Raw genomic sequence first — 19,180 nt, forward strand, 5'->3', positions numbered from 1 at the left:
CTCAATATAATAATGTTATTTCAATTTAATTTTTCTTAACCAAACATTATAATTTCAATTTTAAGAGTTCCTAAATATCTTTTGTTTCCTCTTGTTTTCTAATGTTTGTTGATCCTTTTAGTCACAATTTTAGAGTTGAGCCCTTACCTTTAAAAGATACTCCATTAAGATAAGCCCTTTCTAGAACCATACCATACACACAACAATGATGGTGCAAAAATGGAAACATGGATTCGTTTTGGAACACATGTGTTTTTTTTTTGGTGTTTTTCCCATTTACTTATTTTTGCATTCACCAAGTATGATCAACAACAAATTCCCCTTAAAATAGGAAAATTCATTTATGATTCTAGGTAGGAAAAAAAAGAGAAAAAAATAACATACTCCTCTAATAAATGCCTTTTTCTTTTGGTGAAAATGTCTTTCCAACGGAATGATATTTAATCTTTGTCATTCAAATAGATCGTTTTTTAATTTTTGCTTTCGTTAATCGAACTTAAGCACAACTTCTTTAAGAGCGTAGGGCATAATTTATGAAATTTACATCCCGTTAGAAAATGTTTAGCTAAAAGGACATAAATTAAAGGCCGACATAAAATAAGGAAAAGAGTGCCAATCACGTTCTAAAACATATCACCTTATGTCCTTATCCCACATACCAAACAATTAATCCAGCATTCTTATTCTCCTCGGACCATACGAATGTGCAATACATGCAAATGACTACTGGGCTCACGGGCCTAAAGTTTGGAGTGACTTGTTGTGTGGGTTAGTTACTAGTTGATCCACCTTTTAATATTCAGCCAATCTTGAAATATTTATTTAAAAAATAACCAACTTTCATTTATGACGATCTTTTTGCTCTTTAATTCTCATTTGATTGCAACACTACTCTGAAATTTCACTTATACAAATTGGAATTCCTTAGAAACAACCTCTTCCTTCCTATTCGTAAATATAAGTAATATATAATGCTTAGTTCATTTTTTTTCACGCATAACAAATATATATATATAAAAGTTATAAGTGAATCATTGTCATTAATAATGGAGTAATGTTTATTTGATCCCATATTGATGTTAAAATATATATATAAATAAAAAAGGTCATTAAGGAATAGGTATTGATGAATATAAAAGAATGGGCTTTAAAAATCATAGCTCAACCCTATCAAATCACGGATTAGGTCAAATCGGCCCAATGGGCCTAGCCCATATTGACAGCTCTAATAGATGACATCATTTGAAATGTGAAAATTTAACTAGCTAATTTTAAGTATGAATTTAAATATATATTTTTTTATGAAACAAAAATGTCACCTTTAAAGCAAACATAAACAGTAGCTTAATTCACAATAATTAAGCACTTAAAAACATTCTAATTTTTTGTTTTAAAAAAGTACTTTTTTAAAATTTATTCTTTACTTATTCAGTAGTCGATTAATAAATAACATGACAATTTTACACGACCTTTTAAAAAATATAATAAAGTTAATACTTTGAGAAATGCAATACGTGAATAAAGATAAATTAAAAAAGTAAGTGATAAACATATCTTTTAATTTTTTAACTAGACAAAAAAAATTATGAATATCTATTTGTTTGCATACAAATAAAATAAAAATGAACTGAGAAGACCACTTTACGTCTCCAAGCAAGGAGCAACTACATTACACTAAAGATATTTTTTAACAATAATTAACTAAATATATTTTTTAAGCAACTAAAACTCTGTAAATGCCTTAAAAATCTATAATGATATTGGATTAACTACTCCCTCCGTCCCATATTAGTTGATCATTATACTAAAAATAATTATCCTATATTAGCTATTCGAATTAGTAAAATTATTTTCTTATTTATGACTTCTTAAGCACCGTACAAAATGAAACAAAAATGAAACAGAAGGAGTAATGTCGATAAAAGTTTCTAACACTCGTTATTAATATATATATATATATATATATATATATTATCGCTAAAAATTATTTTCGTCGCAGTGCAGGAATCTAAATTTAAAAAGAGGGTGTAACATTCTTAAAAATACTATTTTCCAATACATTCTGGATTAGTTGATACAGGCTCAACAAAAGTTCCTACTCTAGGTTTACATAATTACCCCTTACCGCTGTTCATCAGTGCGCCACGTCTTCACATTGTGGCGCGCTGCTTGAATAACACGTGTTTCTCTGCATGGGATCAACTGCTTGTTAGCTTAACACCTGTCACAGCCACTCATTCACTTGTAAAAGAAAAAAGAAAAAAAAAACCAACAACAAAAAAAAACAAAATAATTAAAAAAATCCAAAATTTCTTCTCTAATTTGAGAAATTTCATCTTAAAAGAAAAAAAAAACTAACAACATGCAAACCAGTCTGCATGATGAACTCGAAAATGTTCATGGATTTTCTCTTTGACGATCATGATTGATTCCCCATCTACGGATTCCGAATTGCAAATGCGCCGATGCTATAAGAAATTCAATTGCTTGCTGTGGCGTTAATAGTTCTACTAAATTCTCTATCGTCTTCAACCTCAGTTTATCCGCCTTCTCCAAAATCTCAACTAGCTTCTCCATCTTCCCTTCTATGTCTCCCATCAAACCAAGTATCTCACTTGCACTATCCTACATGTACGATAAATTCAACAAATTACTCGCTATTCTGGACTAAAATTGACTTAATTAGAACAAAATTGATGATTTGGGGATCAGACAACCAACTGAGCTACTAAGATCTAATTTCTCAATTATTTTGAAATTGAATACTTGGAATTGTGAATTGATTATTGTAAATGACAGAGTGGCCTTAGAAAAAAAAAAGAAAAAGGAAGAGAGAGATGAGGATTTCGTGCCTGCCAGTCGTTGAATTCGTCAGTGATAGAATTTTCTTCCTGAACAGCTTCACATTGAAGTTCGCTAACGCGAGCGAGTTGATCCGGCGATAGATCACCGAGATCTCCGTATCGGAGGCCACGGAGAATATCGATAATGTGAGATTCAAACAAAATGCTGGATTCAGTGTAGATAAGGTGAAAAGCGGTGGTCGGTCGCCAGCCGGCGATCCAATGGAGAGAACGTTCAAGAGATGTAGACCATGGGGCGGAGTAAACGGAGAGGATATCATTTTTTGCAGCTAAGGATTTAACTCGATAGTACTCGTAGATATGGGACACAACTTTTTGAACGAGTTGTTGGTGCAATTCACGGTGTTGTTCACTGGTGGCGGGGCGGGGAACTTGGCTCAGTTGGCGTACGATTTCTTTCAGTTGATCAAACCATGTATCGTAGAAACGCTGGAAGCTCATCTTTATGTTTTTTTTTTTTTGTTTCCTTGTGTTCTTAGTTTGAGAGTGGTTTGAGTGGAGTGATTTTCATCTATAGTGTTTACTTCCTCCGTCTTTTTAGTTGTATATTCAAAAACGGTATGAGAAAGTACTATAAATTACAAATTTAAAATATACTAACGTATTATCATAAAATATTAGTTAAATTTTTAGGAAAAGGGTGTGAAAAATACTTCAACTTTGGTCAAAATTGTTGTTACGATACCAAACTTTATTGAGGACCTTTTATCCCTGCACTATTTAATAGTGTATTTTAAATGTATATATGTTCCCACGTGGACATATTACTATTTATAATGATGTAATATTTATGATGTTCACGTGGGCACATATATACCTTTAAAATACACTATTAAATAGTGTCAGGGGTAAAAGGTCCTTTCCAAAGCTCGATATTGTTACAACAATTTCGATCAAAGTTCGAATATATTTCAGATTTTTTCCCTAATTTTTTTATTATTTGACTTTAAAAAAGAAGATCATGACAACTAAAATAAAACAGATACGAATGGAGTAATTTTGTATGTATATTCAGGTGTGTGAGTGTGGTGAGCTTATTAAGATTGAAAGATTAGTATTCGACTCCTCTCCATTTCTCTTCTCTTTATTTCCCCCAAGTTTCTATTTGGATTAGTGACACATGGTATAGGTTAAAATAAATGATTAAGGTTTAGTTTCTCATAGTAAATCTCTAACCATGATTTAGTTAATAAATACATTATATATTAAGGGGGGAAAGGACGAATTTACCCCCGAACTTTGATAAATGATACGTATATGCCCTCCGTTATATTTTGCGTCCACCTAAGCCACTGCCGTCCAATTATAGGTACATACATGCCCCTCTCACTAACAGTCCCCTCATATTATACACGTGTCTTAATCCTAATCAATTATCCGTTTGACCTTTCTTTTTAACCCATAAACTAACAACCCGCCCCATAAACTAACAACCCACCCGATTTCCTCTAAGATATATCCTAATTAAAACACCCAAATCTCCATTGGAGAACAACTTCAATTTGGGCTGTGACAATTCGTTGGGTGTGTTAAATCAAGGTGGGAATGGGATGATGAATACAATTTATTATAATTATAATTTAATCCCATTTCTTCATAAAACTTGATCACATTAACATTCCAATCTAGAACCACCCATTCCACTCTTCCATACCCCATTTTCGCCGCCTGAGCAGCCACAGTTGACAACAACATCTTTCTAAAACTTTTCCTCCTATAACACTCTCCCACAAATATATCCTCGATGTAAAACCCAGGTTTCGCTAAGAAGGACGAATAATTAGGAAAAAACAACACAAACCCAGCAACCACAACATCATTTCCACACTATCTGAACGTTTCAGCTTGTGGGTCGGTAATCGGGAGATCCAGATTTACTGTTTTATGAATGGGGCTGAAATTTGGGTAGTTTTGGTCGATTAGAGGGAAAGGGGTTTGAGAAACTTCGAGAAGGAAAACGGTGAAGGAGGTGGGGAGTTTTCAGGGAAGAGAGTGGAGGAAAGTGAAGATTCTGTGGCGGAGAAGAGATGGGTGAGTCGCTCAAACACGGCCATCTGGTGGATGAGTTTGTGGATATGAGGAACGTCGACAATGGTGGCAAGGCGAATTCGGGATTAAAACTATTTATTATAATTCATTGGGTGTGTTAAAGCTATTTATTATAATTATAATCCAGTATTCATCATCCCATTCCCACCTTGATTTAACACACCCAACGAATTGTCACAGCCCAAATTGAAGCTGTTCTCCAATGGAGATTTGGGTCTTTTAATTAGGATATATCTTAGAGGGAATCGGGTGGGTATTGGATTTATGGGGCGGGTTGTTAGTTTATGGGTTAAAAAGAAAGGTCAAACGGGTAGTTGATTAGGATTAAGACACGTGTACAATATGAGGGGACCGTTAGTGAGAGGGGCATGTATGTACCTATAATTGGACGGCAGGGGCTTAGGTGGACGCAAAGTATAACGGAGGGCATATACGTACCATTTATCAAAGTTTGGGGGTAAATCCATCCTTTTTCCCTATATTAAGTATTAAAATTATTATAATCTCACAATCTTAGCAACATATTATCTAGGTGCAATATTTACCATAATAATAATAATAATAAATAAAAAATTAGTATATATATATATATTTACTTCTTTTGTGTAGTAAATTAGTCGAAGCCTTAGAATATTATTTTTGGTCTCAACTCTTTCTTTCACCCACTCACCTCAATATAAACACAATATAGTACACGTCATATTTTTCACTCTATATATTCTTATATACCTCTTGTACATTTCTTGTTTTTCAAAACAAAGTAAAATCACATTATTTATAGGTGCATAATTCTTTCTTACAACGAATATGAAGATTATGGGATAGTAAATTAGGTAAATGAATAACCAAATGTTATATAAATTACGTTACAAGGTATACTAAAGTAGAATAATGGATAAAATTAATGGTAGATCATGACAATAACGATTACAAGAGTTACACTACAATAATAACCACATTCTTCTCCCTTTATACCCCCTAACATATTCACTTAATATTTTAATTTTAATATTAAAATATATAAATATCAACAGATTAACTTTAGAAGTAAAGCTCAATTTATTAAAATTGTTTTTATATTTAAAATTCTGAGTAAAAAAAAGAAGTACTGTACAATTCAACACAATTTTGCTACATGCACCTACGCCACTTCAAATATTTAACGATATATTTTCGGATATGCATGCACACCTATCGTGGCGAAGCTAGAATTTTTAATAAGAGATTCAAAATTTGAAAAAGTAAATATACGAACTAACCGAAGGGGGTTCGACATTTAAGGTATATACATAAAAAATAATTTTAACATATATAAATAGTATGATTTTCCGCGGAAAAGGGGTCGGGTGAACCCCTGACATACTGCTGGCTCCGCCCCTGCATACCTGTTTCCCAAGGCAAGATAGCTCCAGAAAACTAAGCTATGACGCAAAATCAAGTCCACTCGATTTTTTTTCTCTAATCGATATTTTATTATCTGTACTAAAGTTTGATTAATTTGAATTATATTTATAAGGCTTCATTAGGAGAGAAGTGCTCCCTATCAAGGATTTTTTCATATCCAAAGCTTAAATTTGAGACTTCTAATTAAGGAGCAACTTTATCTACTGCACCACATTCTTGATAATTTTATATATATATATATATATATATATATATATATATGATATATTGATATAATAATAAGATCACATTTATTCTTTAACCAAAACTACATCCTAGATTTATCTCTAATAATATCATTAGGCATATATCATGTATCAACGATACATATATCTAACTATTGTACTAAATTAAATTATTTTGCTTGGTATAAACATCATATACTTATAGCTTTTTGGCAATGATATCGTACTATGAACTTATGAAGTAGAAATAACGTTCATTAGTCAATATTTTTTCGCCTTCTTTTAAAAAATAATAGTCTGTCATAAAATTTTAAATTTACTATGGAGTTTGAATTTGAAACTCAATATAAAGAAAATATTTTTCAATTGTAAAGGTTAAAATAAATACATTCTTTTTTTTACTTCATAAACAAAAGCTTTTAAATATTTCTCAAATTATGAGAATATTCCCTGGCGAAATTTCAGGAAATAAATTAGTATTCCCTCCGTCCCTTTTTAGTTGTCATATGTTAAAAGTTAATTTGACTAATTTTTTTTAAAATAAATTAGATTACATTAATTCGATATTTTAAACTAAAAATTTAGATATTAAAAAATTATACGAAAAGTACAATAAATTGCAATATTTTGCATATCTGATAAAAAAATACATCACAAAATGTTTGTCAAAAGTTCTTATTGTTGAAATCACGACAACTAAAAAGGAATGGAGAAAGTGATTGATTCGTAAAGATGTAGGAGACTAAAATAGAGCGTCTCATTTACTACAGAAATACGAAAAAGGATCCATTTTTAAAAACTACAAAAACTACAGCTGCCTATAAATAACTTAAAACTTGCTGTTTTAGTTGAAAATGAAATGCAAGAAAATGCTCAAACAACAGTGAAAAATTCAAATTTTGTCTCAGAATCACCACCACCACCATCACCGTCAATATCAATGTCATCATTATCGTCCTTAGAACAATTAGATGATAGCGGGCTTGTTCAACTAGTTTCAAAATCAACATCCGATAGACTTTTGGGAAAATATTTTGATGCTACGGAGTTTGATTTTGATTATGAACAGAGTAGCATATGGTCTCCTTTAGTTCTTCCTAAGAGAATTTACTTGACATCTCCATCTCCATCAAAGTTATTGAGCTCTGAAAAGGGTAAATCACATTGGCTGAAAGATTGTGTCAATTCTTGCTTAAGGTTATGGTAATATATTATTTTCATTCATATCCAAATTCTTGTTATTTTTAGAGACAGTGACAGAGTCAGAATTTTCACTAAAGGGATTACAGGTTTTTTTGTTGTTTAGATTCAAGGATTTCTTCTTCTTGTGTGATGTGCATTCACTTTTATATAAAGGGCTAACTTATATTCAATGGTGAAGATAATTCCCTTGTAGTGTACGTTGCTATGAAATGTATAGATTAAATGTTGATTAGATTGTCTAATTGTGCTATTAAAAATTATAACTTTGTATCAATTTGGAGAAAAACAAAATTATTTTATGGAGATTAATTCTGCTTTGTATGTTGTAGCATCCTTAATAGGAGAAAATGAACGACATGCTTGTGTTGAAATGGCTGGGATTCTTCCAATCAGAAACTCTAGAAATAGAAAAAATCATCTTTTAGAATAGATCTGTAATGCACGAGTTCAAATTTAAATAAATTTCAATATGGATACTGACCATTGGATGGTAATAAATACTAGCTCTTTTTAGCTCCAAAGAAAGATAAAGTTCCAACTCTTAGCTGCGCGAGACAAAAAGTACTGGATAATATTTTCTTTGAATATAATTATTCGATATTTATATAGTACTATTTATGAACGAAACATATATGAACTAGCATGGACGTTATCGTAATATATATATATATACCCACACAATGGAAAGTAGGGGACCAACTAGCAAAATATTTTGGAATATAAGTACTCCCTCTATTTGAATTTCTTGGTTCGATTTGGCACGAAATTTTAAATGTAATAGAAAGATTTTTGACATTTTAATTCTTAAATATCCTTTTATTATTTTTTTCCTTTTTTATTTATTTTGCTTCTCCTTTTTGTCCAGATATTATTGTAGAACAAACACCAATTTGCAGACATGTCACCTTCACGTATATCTAGAGTATAGTAAAAGATAAAAACATATTTGAATGGTAATAGTGACCCTTCATCAAACGTACTCTGAATTAGCTTACAAAAAAAAAGAATTTTCAGTGTCTGGAATTTCAGTTAAAGTCACAAATTTACATTTCTTACATTCAAATTTGCTGCCTAGTTTTGCTATTCAAATTCTATTTTGCAATTAAATTTTATTTTAGCTTTTAAAGAGCGTGAAAATATGATAATATAACATGTTTTTAATTAATGCACATAGATGTTCTGGGCCACACATGTGCTACATTGATATTTTGGCTAGTAGAATGATCAAAGCAATGGAACAAATCATGTCTAATCGAGCCATTGTTAGTGCAAAGTTAAGTTAAGGAGAACTAATTAAATGTAAATGTACCCTTAATGGAGCTATTAAATAAGTTACTCTCCACATGAATGTAGTAACATGTAACTCTCTTGTTTAATGGAAAAAGAGTTATGAAGGTATTTAATAAAATGGGAGTTAAATGTTACTTTGTTCTACTATAAAATTTTGAGAGACAAACATTTTTAGATTAGAGTGTGTTTGTTGTGAAGATCGAATTTACAACTCCACAAGTGATCTTGTGATGAGAAACCTCTTAGGCAATTGGTGATAGTAACATAAAGTCGATTTAAAAAAAAAATGTATGTCTAATTCCGCATTAATATATAGAACCTCAAGTTGTAAATATTTCCTTATGTTTTTTTTCGGGTTCCTCGTACTCTAGTCTATATCCATAATTAACATGACTATATGCAAATGACGCATTTTTCTTTTTGTATAGTATGACTAGGTAGCTTCATAATTTTAATCTACTTTATTTTTTTTCTAGAGCAATTGTCGTGCTTTCGTCCCTTTGCCTATAGATAAACGATGGCTTGATTTCGATATTATTGCTCATGACTTGACATATAGTTGTGTAGTAGTTGATTTTACCACCAGATTACCTATTAGATAGTGGTAAGCCTTTCAAATGTCTTCTTCCTTACATTTTTGAAAAACCCTTTACGTCAGTTGGGTGTTTACCTTTGAAAACATAGCTATTTAAGTCATTTTCAAAAAGTCAAAAAAGGACGAATAAATTCTATAACTACAATACTTAATATTCTATTAAATAGAATAGTCACTATTACAGAAGGAGGTAAAATCAGTAAATAAATATGACTATAAAGATCCTTACCATCTTAGGCACATAATTCTAAGGATTAAATCTCCAAACGGTACTAAAATTTAAGCAAAAGAAAAACTAAAAATAGAGTTTTTCGTTCCTCCCCTTGTACCAATAGTGACAAGTTATTACCACTTACACTCTAGTCCAAGAATTTCAAATTTGTAAAATTTAGTATTTTAAATTCTAAATCTATCTTTGAACGCATTCGTAAATGCACTAAAACATGTACATTAATGTTCGTTAAGGAGACATCATATCATCCGCAGTGACTTAATTTTGGTGTGCACGCAAAGTATACTCTATCTCTACTTTGAATCTTTTTTCCCAAAAAGAGAGAAAAATATGAACAGTACTTATAACATGAATTTCAATTCCTTCTACGAAATGAGAATAAAAAGCTAAAAGTTTGTGCACTTTCTCCAACTTTGACACTAGTGACTCACTCCACCGAGGCGGATCTAGAATATGAATATCTCGTTAAAAATAAAATTAAAATATCAAATAGAATCTAATTTCTATTCTTCTAGATAAATAACTCCACATTCAACTAATTAAATGTATGTATCATTCCGTCAACTTTGCAGCACATAGCTACCAACAAATAACATTACAACAATTCTAAAAACATACATATAAACATCTAATTTTACGAATAAATCATAAATTTACGTGCATCATATTTCGCTCGATAAATACTCTACGGGTCAACATGCTTATCAACAAGATTCAATAGTAGTATGTATATACATTAGTAAAAGCCCCTCAACACGGAACTATATAGTCAAGAAATTGGATCTCATTTGGGAGATATTAAGGAAGAAAAAAACACAAAATTAAAGGATTATTCCGTTTATTATTATATGTATATATATTTAATTTAAGATGATAAAATTTTAAAAAATAAATTATTTTAAAAATTTATGCGCCAAATCAAACTAAGACAAACAAATTATAACAGATAGAGTATTATTGACCTTTGATCCAAATGTTTTGAGAAATTTAGAAGCTCATCAAGATTTTAGTTAGTGCATAAATATTTTTTTAAATCATAGTACTGTTACTTATAAAAATATTGCTTAGATAATTAAAATGTCAACTGTCTCTTAAGTGTTTTTTTTAATACTACTCCAATACGTAACTGATCCATTTTGGTTAGTGTGTGAGTGTTAATTAATTAATTAAGTCATATACGTAACTATCCATTTTGCTTAGCGCATGGAACATTGTTTATTTGCCTTGCAAAGGTCAGCAATAAAAACGAGAATGTCAACCATGCATGCAACTCCTCTTGTCCTTGTTTTAGTATAGGTTCGAATTCGATACGAAGAAAAATATTTTTTTATTTATAGTCAATTGGTCGAAATATTTTGATTTTTAAATAAAAAAGTGTTTTAAAAGTAATCATGAACATTATTTTTCTAGTGAAAGCATGAGAAAATATTTTGAATCATATTGACTCTATAAGGGGCTATGAGCTAGAAGTGAACATCTCAGTATTATTGTCTCCTCCCAATTTATGGGCCATGATTTTCCTATAGCGGCCAGGGGCGGAGCTACGTAGTTATCAATGTGTTCAATTGGACACCCTTCGTCGAAAAATAATATTGTACATACAAGTAAAATGATACACAAATTGATTAAATAATATAATATGGACACCCTTGACACAACAATATGTTGTTGCCCAATGGTTCAGACGCATTGAAAGAGTCAATACTAAAAGTGCTCGTGTTTGAATTTTATTAGCAACAATTTATTTTTCACTTTTTAAAAAGAGCTTTTGTTATTTTTTTAAATAATTCAAAATTAATATTACTTATTAAAAATTTTAATACACTCATTCGTCCAAAAAAAAAAAATGTACTTAGTGCAATTTCTGGATATTCCGCCACTGCCTATAGCGGCCCATCCCATCACCCTCTACCCCATCCTTATAAGCTTATAATATCCGATTTAGATTATATACAAATAGTTATATTATAATATTTTTATTTACATATCAAAATATATTTAAAAAATTAGTAAAAAATCGTATACTTTTTAGAAAAAATATATTTTTTCCTACTGTTTTAATTCGTGTAACGCAATAAGTCAATCGTTGTCAATTTTGTCACAACATGTATCATGAACTCGAAGGTTTCAACCGCATTTTGTGGATGGAAAAGAAAGGTAAATGTTGACCATATTACTAAAAATTAAGATTTCAAAAATACAAGTTCACTGTATATATTATATATACACGTGCCTTTAATGAACGTTGTGCATTTTCTTGACCCTCTTCGTTTCTTTCAAAACTTATTTTTAATTTTTCGAGGTTCGATGTTTTTATTAGAATTTAATTTAATTAGGTTGAATTTATGTTAGGTAAGATTCATTTGTCATAGTCACAATTTAAATGTGACACCTCTAATAAAGTTTTTGCACGAATTGTCGTTTTTATTTGCGAGTGAATTTATTTTTTATTCTCAATTTTTAGTTTTGGTTTCTATTGTTCATCTAATAGAAAAATTGTGAACCAAAGTATTTTTATCTAGCCAGAACTAATTTGTTCGGTTTAAGTTTAGGGAATTTTTACCTCACCTGACATAATTTTGTAGTAATTTTTCAGATTCCGTTGTACTCCCTCCGTCCCTTTTTATATGTCGCCTTTTTACTTTGTACTTGCATTAAGAAATGACGTAATTTTACCCTTCTACCCTTATTTAATTTTTTTGAAACTCAAGTTTTCAATCAATGAATATGAATTAATTTATTTTGATTAATTTATTTAACCAATGAACATGAATCATTTACTTAGTTTTTCTAAGTTGTTCAAATGTATATTTTCAAGGCTAATAACTCACTAGGGTAAAAAAGGAACAATATGGTAATTTATGCATTGATTTTATGAAATGACAAGTATTATGGACTAACTATTTATAGAAAAAGATGACATATAAAAAGGAACGAAGGGAGTAATATTTAAGAGCGAAGTGAATTGAACATATATTCATCATAATCCACACAACCATAAAGAACGTATTTGACTAGATAAAGTTATGTTTTAAATAAGTTATGTTAAAAGCACGGAAGATTAAATTTTTATTTTTTTTCCCTTAATTTCGTGTTAGATCATCCAAAGTGAAGTGAACATATATCATCATAATCCCAACGACCATAAATATTGTATGTAGAGCAAGAGGGCAAATATAATGGGAACAGCAAATGCCGGCGGCTTATTACTACTCTCTAGTTTAGTTCATCTGTACCTACCCAATTTCCAAGACACTTCCTAGGATATGTATACACAAACCAAAACTCTTCTTTTTCTTAAAAATTAATGAACTAAATTTGTTGTCTATAAATAACTTGTTTTTTTATTAATACACTCACTTCTCTTCATTTCATTACTTCTTTTATCTCCTTTTTGCTCACAATATTGAACTAGACATCACTCTACAAATATTAGTAATGGCTCGTTTTGCAATATTTATGTTTTTGATTGCTTTGGTTATTATGTTAGTTTGTGTTGCACCATGTTTTGAAGCAAGAAAACAATTGAACAGCATGGATAAGAAGAAGGTCACTAACCCGGCTTCTTCGGCCCCATGCAAACAAGGTCACGTCATATTAGTAAATACGAAAAAACAATATGTTGGTCGCCATGTTGATCGCAATTTGGAGTCGGTCCCTAGTCCTGGAATTGGAAATTTTGAGCATAGTATGGAATCAGTTCCAAGTCCTGGAACTGGAAATTTTGATCACAATATGAAATCAGTCCCCAGTCCTGGAATTGGAAATTTTGATCACAATATGCAATCAGTTCCAAGTCCTGGAATTGGAAACTTTGATCACAATATGCAATCAGTCCCCAGTCCTGGAATAGGTAATTTTGATCGCCCTAGTCTTGGAATCAGCCATGTTCATCGCAATTTGAAATCAGTATCGAGTATTGAAATTGTTAAGTCTGAAAGTCATTCAGGCCCTAGTCCTGGAGAAGGCCATGTTTATCGCAATTTGAAGTCAGTCCCAACTCCTGCTATTGGCAATGTTCATCACAATTTGAAATCAGTCTCAAGTATTGGAATTGTTAAGTCTGAAAGTCACTCAGGCCCTAGTCCTGGAGAAGGCCATGTTTATCGCAATTTGAAGTCAGTCCCAACTCCTGCTATTGGCAATGTTCATCGCAATTTGAAATCAGTCTCAAGTATTGAAATTGTTAACTCAGAAAGCCATTCAGGCCCTAGTCCAGGAGAAGGCCATGTTTATCGTAACTTGAAGTCATTGTAAATGGCAACTTCTATTTAGTAGTAGGATGCAATATATTAAGTACAATATTATGTAAAAAAAAAAGTACCATATCATGTGACAGTTTGTTTATGCACATATATGCTTATTAATTAATTAATGTGATATTTTAATCAACTTGTAATTCTAATTATTAATATTGTGCATGGACTAAATATTCCAAAAGTCTCAACAAAACGTTGTATGTGGTACTACTCTTTCCGACCATTTTTAATTGTCATAATTTTCTTTTTAGAAACAAACTATAGGAAATTTGACTAATATTTTACGATATAATTTTTCAGATAGTATACATGTAACATGTCAATTATTGATTTGACTTAGTTATTAGTTGGTCAAGTAAATTAAACACGAGTTAATATCTCATTCAATTTTAAGAATTTATATAGAAAAGTCATTAAACTTTGTTTTTTTATAAAATTATATCAATAAACTAAATTTATCATTAAAAATAAACTAACCTGACAAAATAAATTATTTTTATATATACCATGTAAATATAAATCCCACAAATAAATAAATTTAAAGAAAACTCATTAACAAATTTTACGGGAAACTTAATTAGTGATATAAATACTCTTATGGCATTACAACAATATCATATGGAATTTCCTGGTCTACAATTATCATTTCCAACGAAAAGAGTTAAGTACGTATTATATTCCATAAATAAATAAATTTAAAGAAAACTCATTAACAAATTTTACAGGCAAACTTAATTAGTGAAATAAATACTCTTATGGCATTACAATAATATCATATGGAATTTCCTGCTCTACAATTATCATTTCTAGCGAAAAAAAGTTAAAGTACGTATTATATTCCAAAAAATTAAGGATTTCACAAAATTTCATAGAAAAAGCATTAAAAAAAAATTGCATTCTGAAATTCGCCAGAAACACAGCAGATTTTTTTTTTTACAAATCCTCACAACTTTCTGAAACCAGAAAAAAAGTTGGAAATGAGAAAATAAAGTTGAATTTTGTGTGCTTGGAGTTATCGTCGTGAATTTGATTAGAGTATTAGTGTATATTTGTTTATTGTAGTATCATAAGGTTATTTGTTTAACTAATTAAGTTTGTCTGTGAAAATAATTTTAATGAGTTTTTAAAGTTATTTATTAGTGGGGTTCATGTTTACCTGTTATAAAAAATAGTTTATTTTGTCATATTAGATTGTTTTTAATAATAAATTTAGTTGAGTGATTTTATTGATACAAAATAAAGTTTAATGACTTTACTAGATAAATTATCTAAGTTGAGTAACTTTTTAAGATATTAACTTGTAAAACACTCTCTCTATATATATACAATTTATAAGTAAAAACTACTCCATTTAACTATAACATTTTGATTTTAGCTATTCAAAAAAGCCAGTTTTCTTATTTTTAAATAAATTGTTTTCGATGGAAAATGTTTTCCTCTTCACCAAATACACAAGTATCCTCATCACCTGAATTTACGCGAAGGTGTCATATGAAATTTGAAGTTGTAGTGAAAGTAATTAATCTCCACTCCAAACAAAGTAATTAAAATTATCTTTATATATATGGGAGAAATTCTGCATATATCACACTCAAAATTACATTAAATATTCAATTAAGAAACACCTGGAAATACATTTTTACTTTTGCACTTTCATTAAAACATGATGTAACTTTACCATTCTACCCTTATTTAATGTTTTCTTAAGTCAACTTTATTAATATGATATATGTACACGTGCCTTTAATGATCAATGAGCATTTTCTTGACCCTCTTCGTTTCTCTCTAAACTTAGTTTTTAGTTTTTCGAGCTCGGTATTTATATTAAAATTAAATTAAATTAATTTAAATTTGTGTTGTGTAAGATTTGTTCAAGAGAAAAAAATACTATTTAATAGGACTTTTTGTCGTTGTCACAATTTAAATATGAGATCTCTAATAAAGTTATTGCACGAATTGTCTTTTTTATTTTGGAGTGATATTTCATTTTTATTCTCAAATTTAATGGGTTTTAATTTTTGCTCTCGTTACTTATTTAATAAAAAAATTGAGAACTAAAGTATCTTTATCTAAGCCAGAATGAATGAAGTGAAGTGAACACATATTCATCATAACCCACAAAATCATAAAGAACGTATTTGGCTAGATAAATTTATGTCATATATACCAAAATATTCTTTAATTTTGTGAATTTAAACATGTCATGTGATGAAAGTAAAATATTGTAAAAACTTTAATTTAAAATGTAAGATTAAAAAAACTATTTTATTTTCTTAGATTTCGTAACAAGTCATCCAAGTGAATTAAACATATATTCATAATCCACACATGACACAACCATAATATTGTACGTAGAGCAAGAGGGCCAATAAGCAAGTTTATATAATGGGAACAGCAAACGCCGGCTGCTTATCAATTACTCTCTAGTTTAGTTCTTCTGTACCTACCCAATCACCAAGACACTTCATAGGATACACAAAGCAGAACTCTTCTTTTTCTTAAAATTTCAATTATTACTAATTAATGAACTATAGTCTAGATTTCTTAAACGGTAGTTTTTTGTTGTCTATAAATAACATGTTTTTGCCTTCATTTCATTACTTCTTTGTTCTCCTTTTTGCTCCCAATATTTAATTGGACATCACTCTCCAAATAGTAATGGCTCATTTTGCAATATTTATGCTTTTGATTGCTTTGGTTACTATGTTAGTTTGTGTTGCACCATGTTTTGAAGCAAGAAGACAATTGAACAACATGGATAAGAAGGTAAATAACCTGGCTTCTTCGGCCCCATGCAAAGAAGGTCATGTTTATGGTAACTTGAATCCTGGCCCTAGTCCTGGAGCCGGCCATTCTGGCCCACCTGGTCCTGGAATGGGTCATGTTTATGGTAACTTAAATCCTGGCCCTAGTCCTAGGGACGGCCATTCTGGCCCACCTAGTCCCGGAACGGGCCATGTTTATGGCAACTTGAATCCTGGCCCTAGTCCTGGAGCCGGCCATTCTGGTCCACCTGGTCCTGGAATGGGCCACGTTTATGGCAACTTGAATCCTAGCCGTAGTCCTGGAGCCGGCCATTCTGGCCCACTTGGTCCTACAATGGGCCATGTTAATTTATGGCAACTTGAATCCTGGCCCTAGTCCTGGAACCGGTCATTCTGGCCCACCTGGTCCTGGAATTGGCAGAATCCTGGCCTTAGTCCTGGAGCCGGTCATTCTGTCCCACCTGGTCCTGGAATGGGCCATGTTTATGGCAACTTGAATCCTGGCCTTAGTCCTGGAGCCGGTCATTCTGTCCCACCTGGTCCTGGAATGGGCCATGTTTATGGCAACTTGAATCCTGGCCCTAGTCCTGGAGCCGGCCATTCTAGCCCACCTGGTCCTGGAATGGGTCATGTTTATGGCAACTTGAATCCTTGCCCTAGTCCTAGAGCCGGTCATTCTGGCCCACCTGGTCCTAGAATGAGCCATGTTTATGGCAACTTGAATCCTGGCCCTAGTCTTGGTGCCGACCATTCTGGCCCACTTGGTCCTGGAATGGGCCATGTTGATCGTAGGTTTATGTCAGTCTCGAGTCATGATATTGGTCAATGATCGTTCAATTAGTAAATGTGCAACTTTTGATTTTGCAGTAGGTTGCAATATTTTAAGTACAATATTATGTGACAGTATGTTCATGGACATATATGATCATTTATGAATTAATGATATATTTTGATCAACATGTACTTCTAGTTATTATTTTTTGCAATGACTAAATATTCCAAAGGTCTCAACTAAACGTTGTAAGTAGTAGTATACATATAAAATGCTAATAATTTATTTGACTTAGTTAAGGATAATCTGAAATGCTAAGTGGAGCATTTGTTTTTTCAATCAGTAAAATTGATCTTTTTATTATTTAAAACAATATTAACAACAAAATTTCAATTTTTAACAATTCAAGAAAAGTTTATTATTTTATTTTTTAAAAAATCTGATAGAAATTGTTTTCCTCCGCACCGGATACACCAGTATCCTAATCACCTAAATTCACAGGAAGGTGTCGTCCTAAATTTGAAGTTGTAGTGAAAGTAATTAATCTGTGCTTCAAACCAAGCAATTAAAATTATCTTATATATGTGGGAGAAATCCTACCTATATCACACTCAAAATTACATTAAATCTTCAATTAAGAAACTGAAAAAATGAATTAAAATATTTAAATTCACTAACGGGTGAATTTTTTAATAATATAAGCCTAAGTATAAAAAAAATGAATAAAGACCAAACTTGATAAATTTTTAAATACTTAAAGAACTAAATCCAACAAGTTTATATTTAAGGTTTCGTTTTGGACGTATTTCTACCCCCTCTGTTTTGACACCGGGACTAAGAAGTAGTAAATAATAGCGGTAATTTTAGCAAATCACCCCTATTAAATATAAATCATCAAAATATTTTTTAAAAATGAATAGTATCTAATAGCAAAGGTTAAATAAACACAATATAATTAATTATTCATCAATTTTATAAATTGAATATATATTATTGGGCGGAGTTAGATAAGAAACTATTTATGACATTTTTCTCAATCTATATATAATATAAAGGAGAAACATAGATGATGTGATGTGACACCTCTCTGTGGCTTCCATTCAGACTTATTTTTTTCATAAAATATTTTCTTTATTAAAAAAGAAAGAGTAAGTTTTAGGTTTAGCAAACATAAAAATCATATTAACGTTCTATAGCTACGGTTTTGCTATTTGCGCTCCATAGCAAACATTGTTTGCTATGAAACATCAAATCTGTTAAAAAATAGCAGACATCTTTGATTTGTATAAAATTGTTGGCATCTGATTTGTATAAATCACATCGATTTGTATAAATAAGGCGTCTGTGTCTATGAAAATTGTGTTTGTATATGCATATGGTCTTTGTGTTTGTATATCTGCATAAAACTTGAATTCACATACAATTGAATCGAGTTAAAACAATTGTATTTGTATATCAAATCTCTCTCTTGCTTTATACAAACACAAATTATACATTGTATTTTGTATAATTTGTGTTTGTAT

At 30.8% G+C, this 19,180-nt stretch overlaps 3 protein-coding genes and 1 pseudogene across 3 annotated transcripts; 2 read left to right on the plus strand and 2 right to left on the minus strand.

Moving 5' to 3' along the window:
• Nucleotides 1-2,397: 2,397 nt before the first annotated feature.
• On the minus strand, nt 2,398-3,305 carry LOC102581861 (transcription factor TGA5). Its single transcript, XM_006348334.1, has 2 exons — nt 2,853-3,305; nt 2,398-2,625 (listed from the first exon to the last, which is right to left on the minus strand). Exons 1-2 carry the CDS (start codon nt 3,303-3,305, stop codon nt 2,398-2,400), a joined length of 681 nt encoding a protein of 226 aa, XP_006348396.1.
• Nucleotides 3,306-4,349: 1,044 nt separating this feature from the next.
• LOC102582192 (probable acetyltransferase NATA1-like) lies at nt 4,350-4,975 on the minus strand (annotated as a pseudogene).
• Nucleotides 4,976-13,320: 8,345 nt separating this feature from the next.
• On the plus strand, nt 13,321-14,118 carry LOC102582517 (uncharacterized). The gene has a single exon (XM_006348335.1). The coding sequence runs from the start codon at nt 13,321-13,323 to the stop codon at nt 14,116-14,118; it is 798 nt and encodes a 265-aa protein (XP_006348397.1).
• A 2,660-nt stretch (nt 14,119-16,778) lies between these two features.
• On the plus strand, nt 16,779-17,714 carry LOC107060806 (collagen alpha-1(I) chain-like). The gene is made up of 2 exons (XM_015309119.1): nt 16,779-17,228; nt 17,307-17,714. Exons 1-2 carry the CDS (start codon nt 16,779-16,781, stop codon nt 17,712-17,714), a joined length of 858 nt encoding a protein of 285 aa, XP_015164605.1.
• The last annotated feature ends 1,466 nt before the right edge of the window (nt 17,715-19,180 follow it).

This window comes from Solanum tuberosum, unplaced genomic scaffold (assembly GCF_000226075.1).
Source record: "Solanum tuberosum cultivar DM 1-3 516 R44 unplaced genomic scaffold, SolTub_3.0 scf00096, whole genome shotgun sequence".
Lineage (NCBI taxonomy): Eukaryota > Viridiplantae > Streptophyta > Magnoliopsida > Solanales > Solanaceae > Solanum > Solanum tuberosum.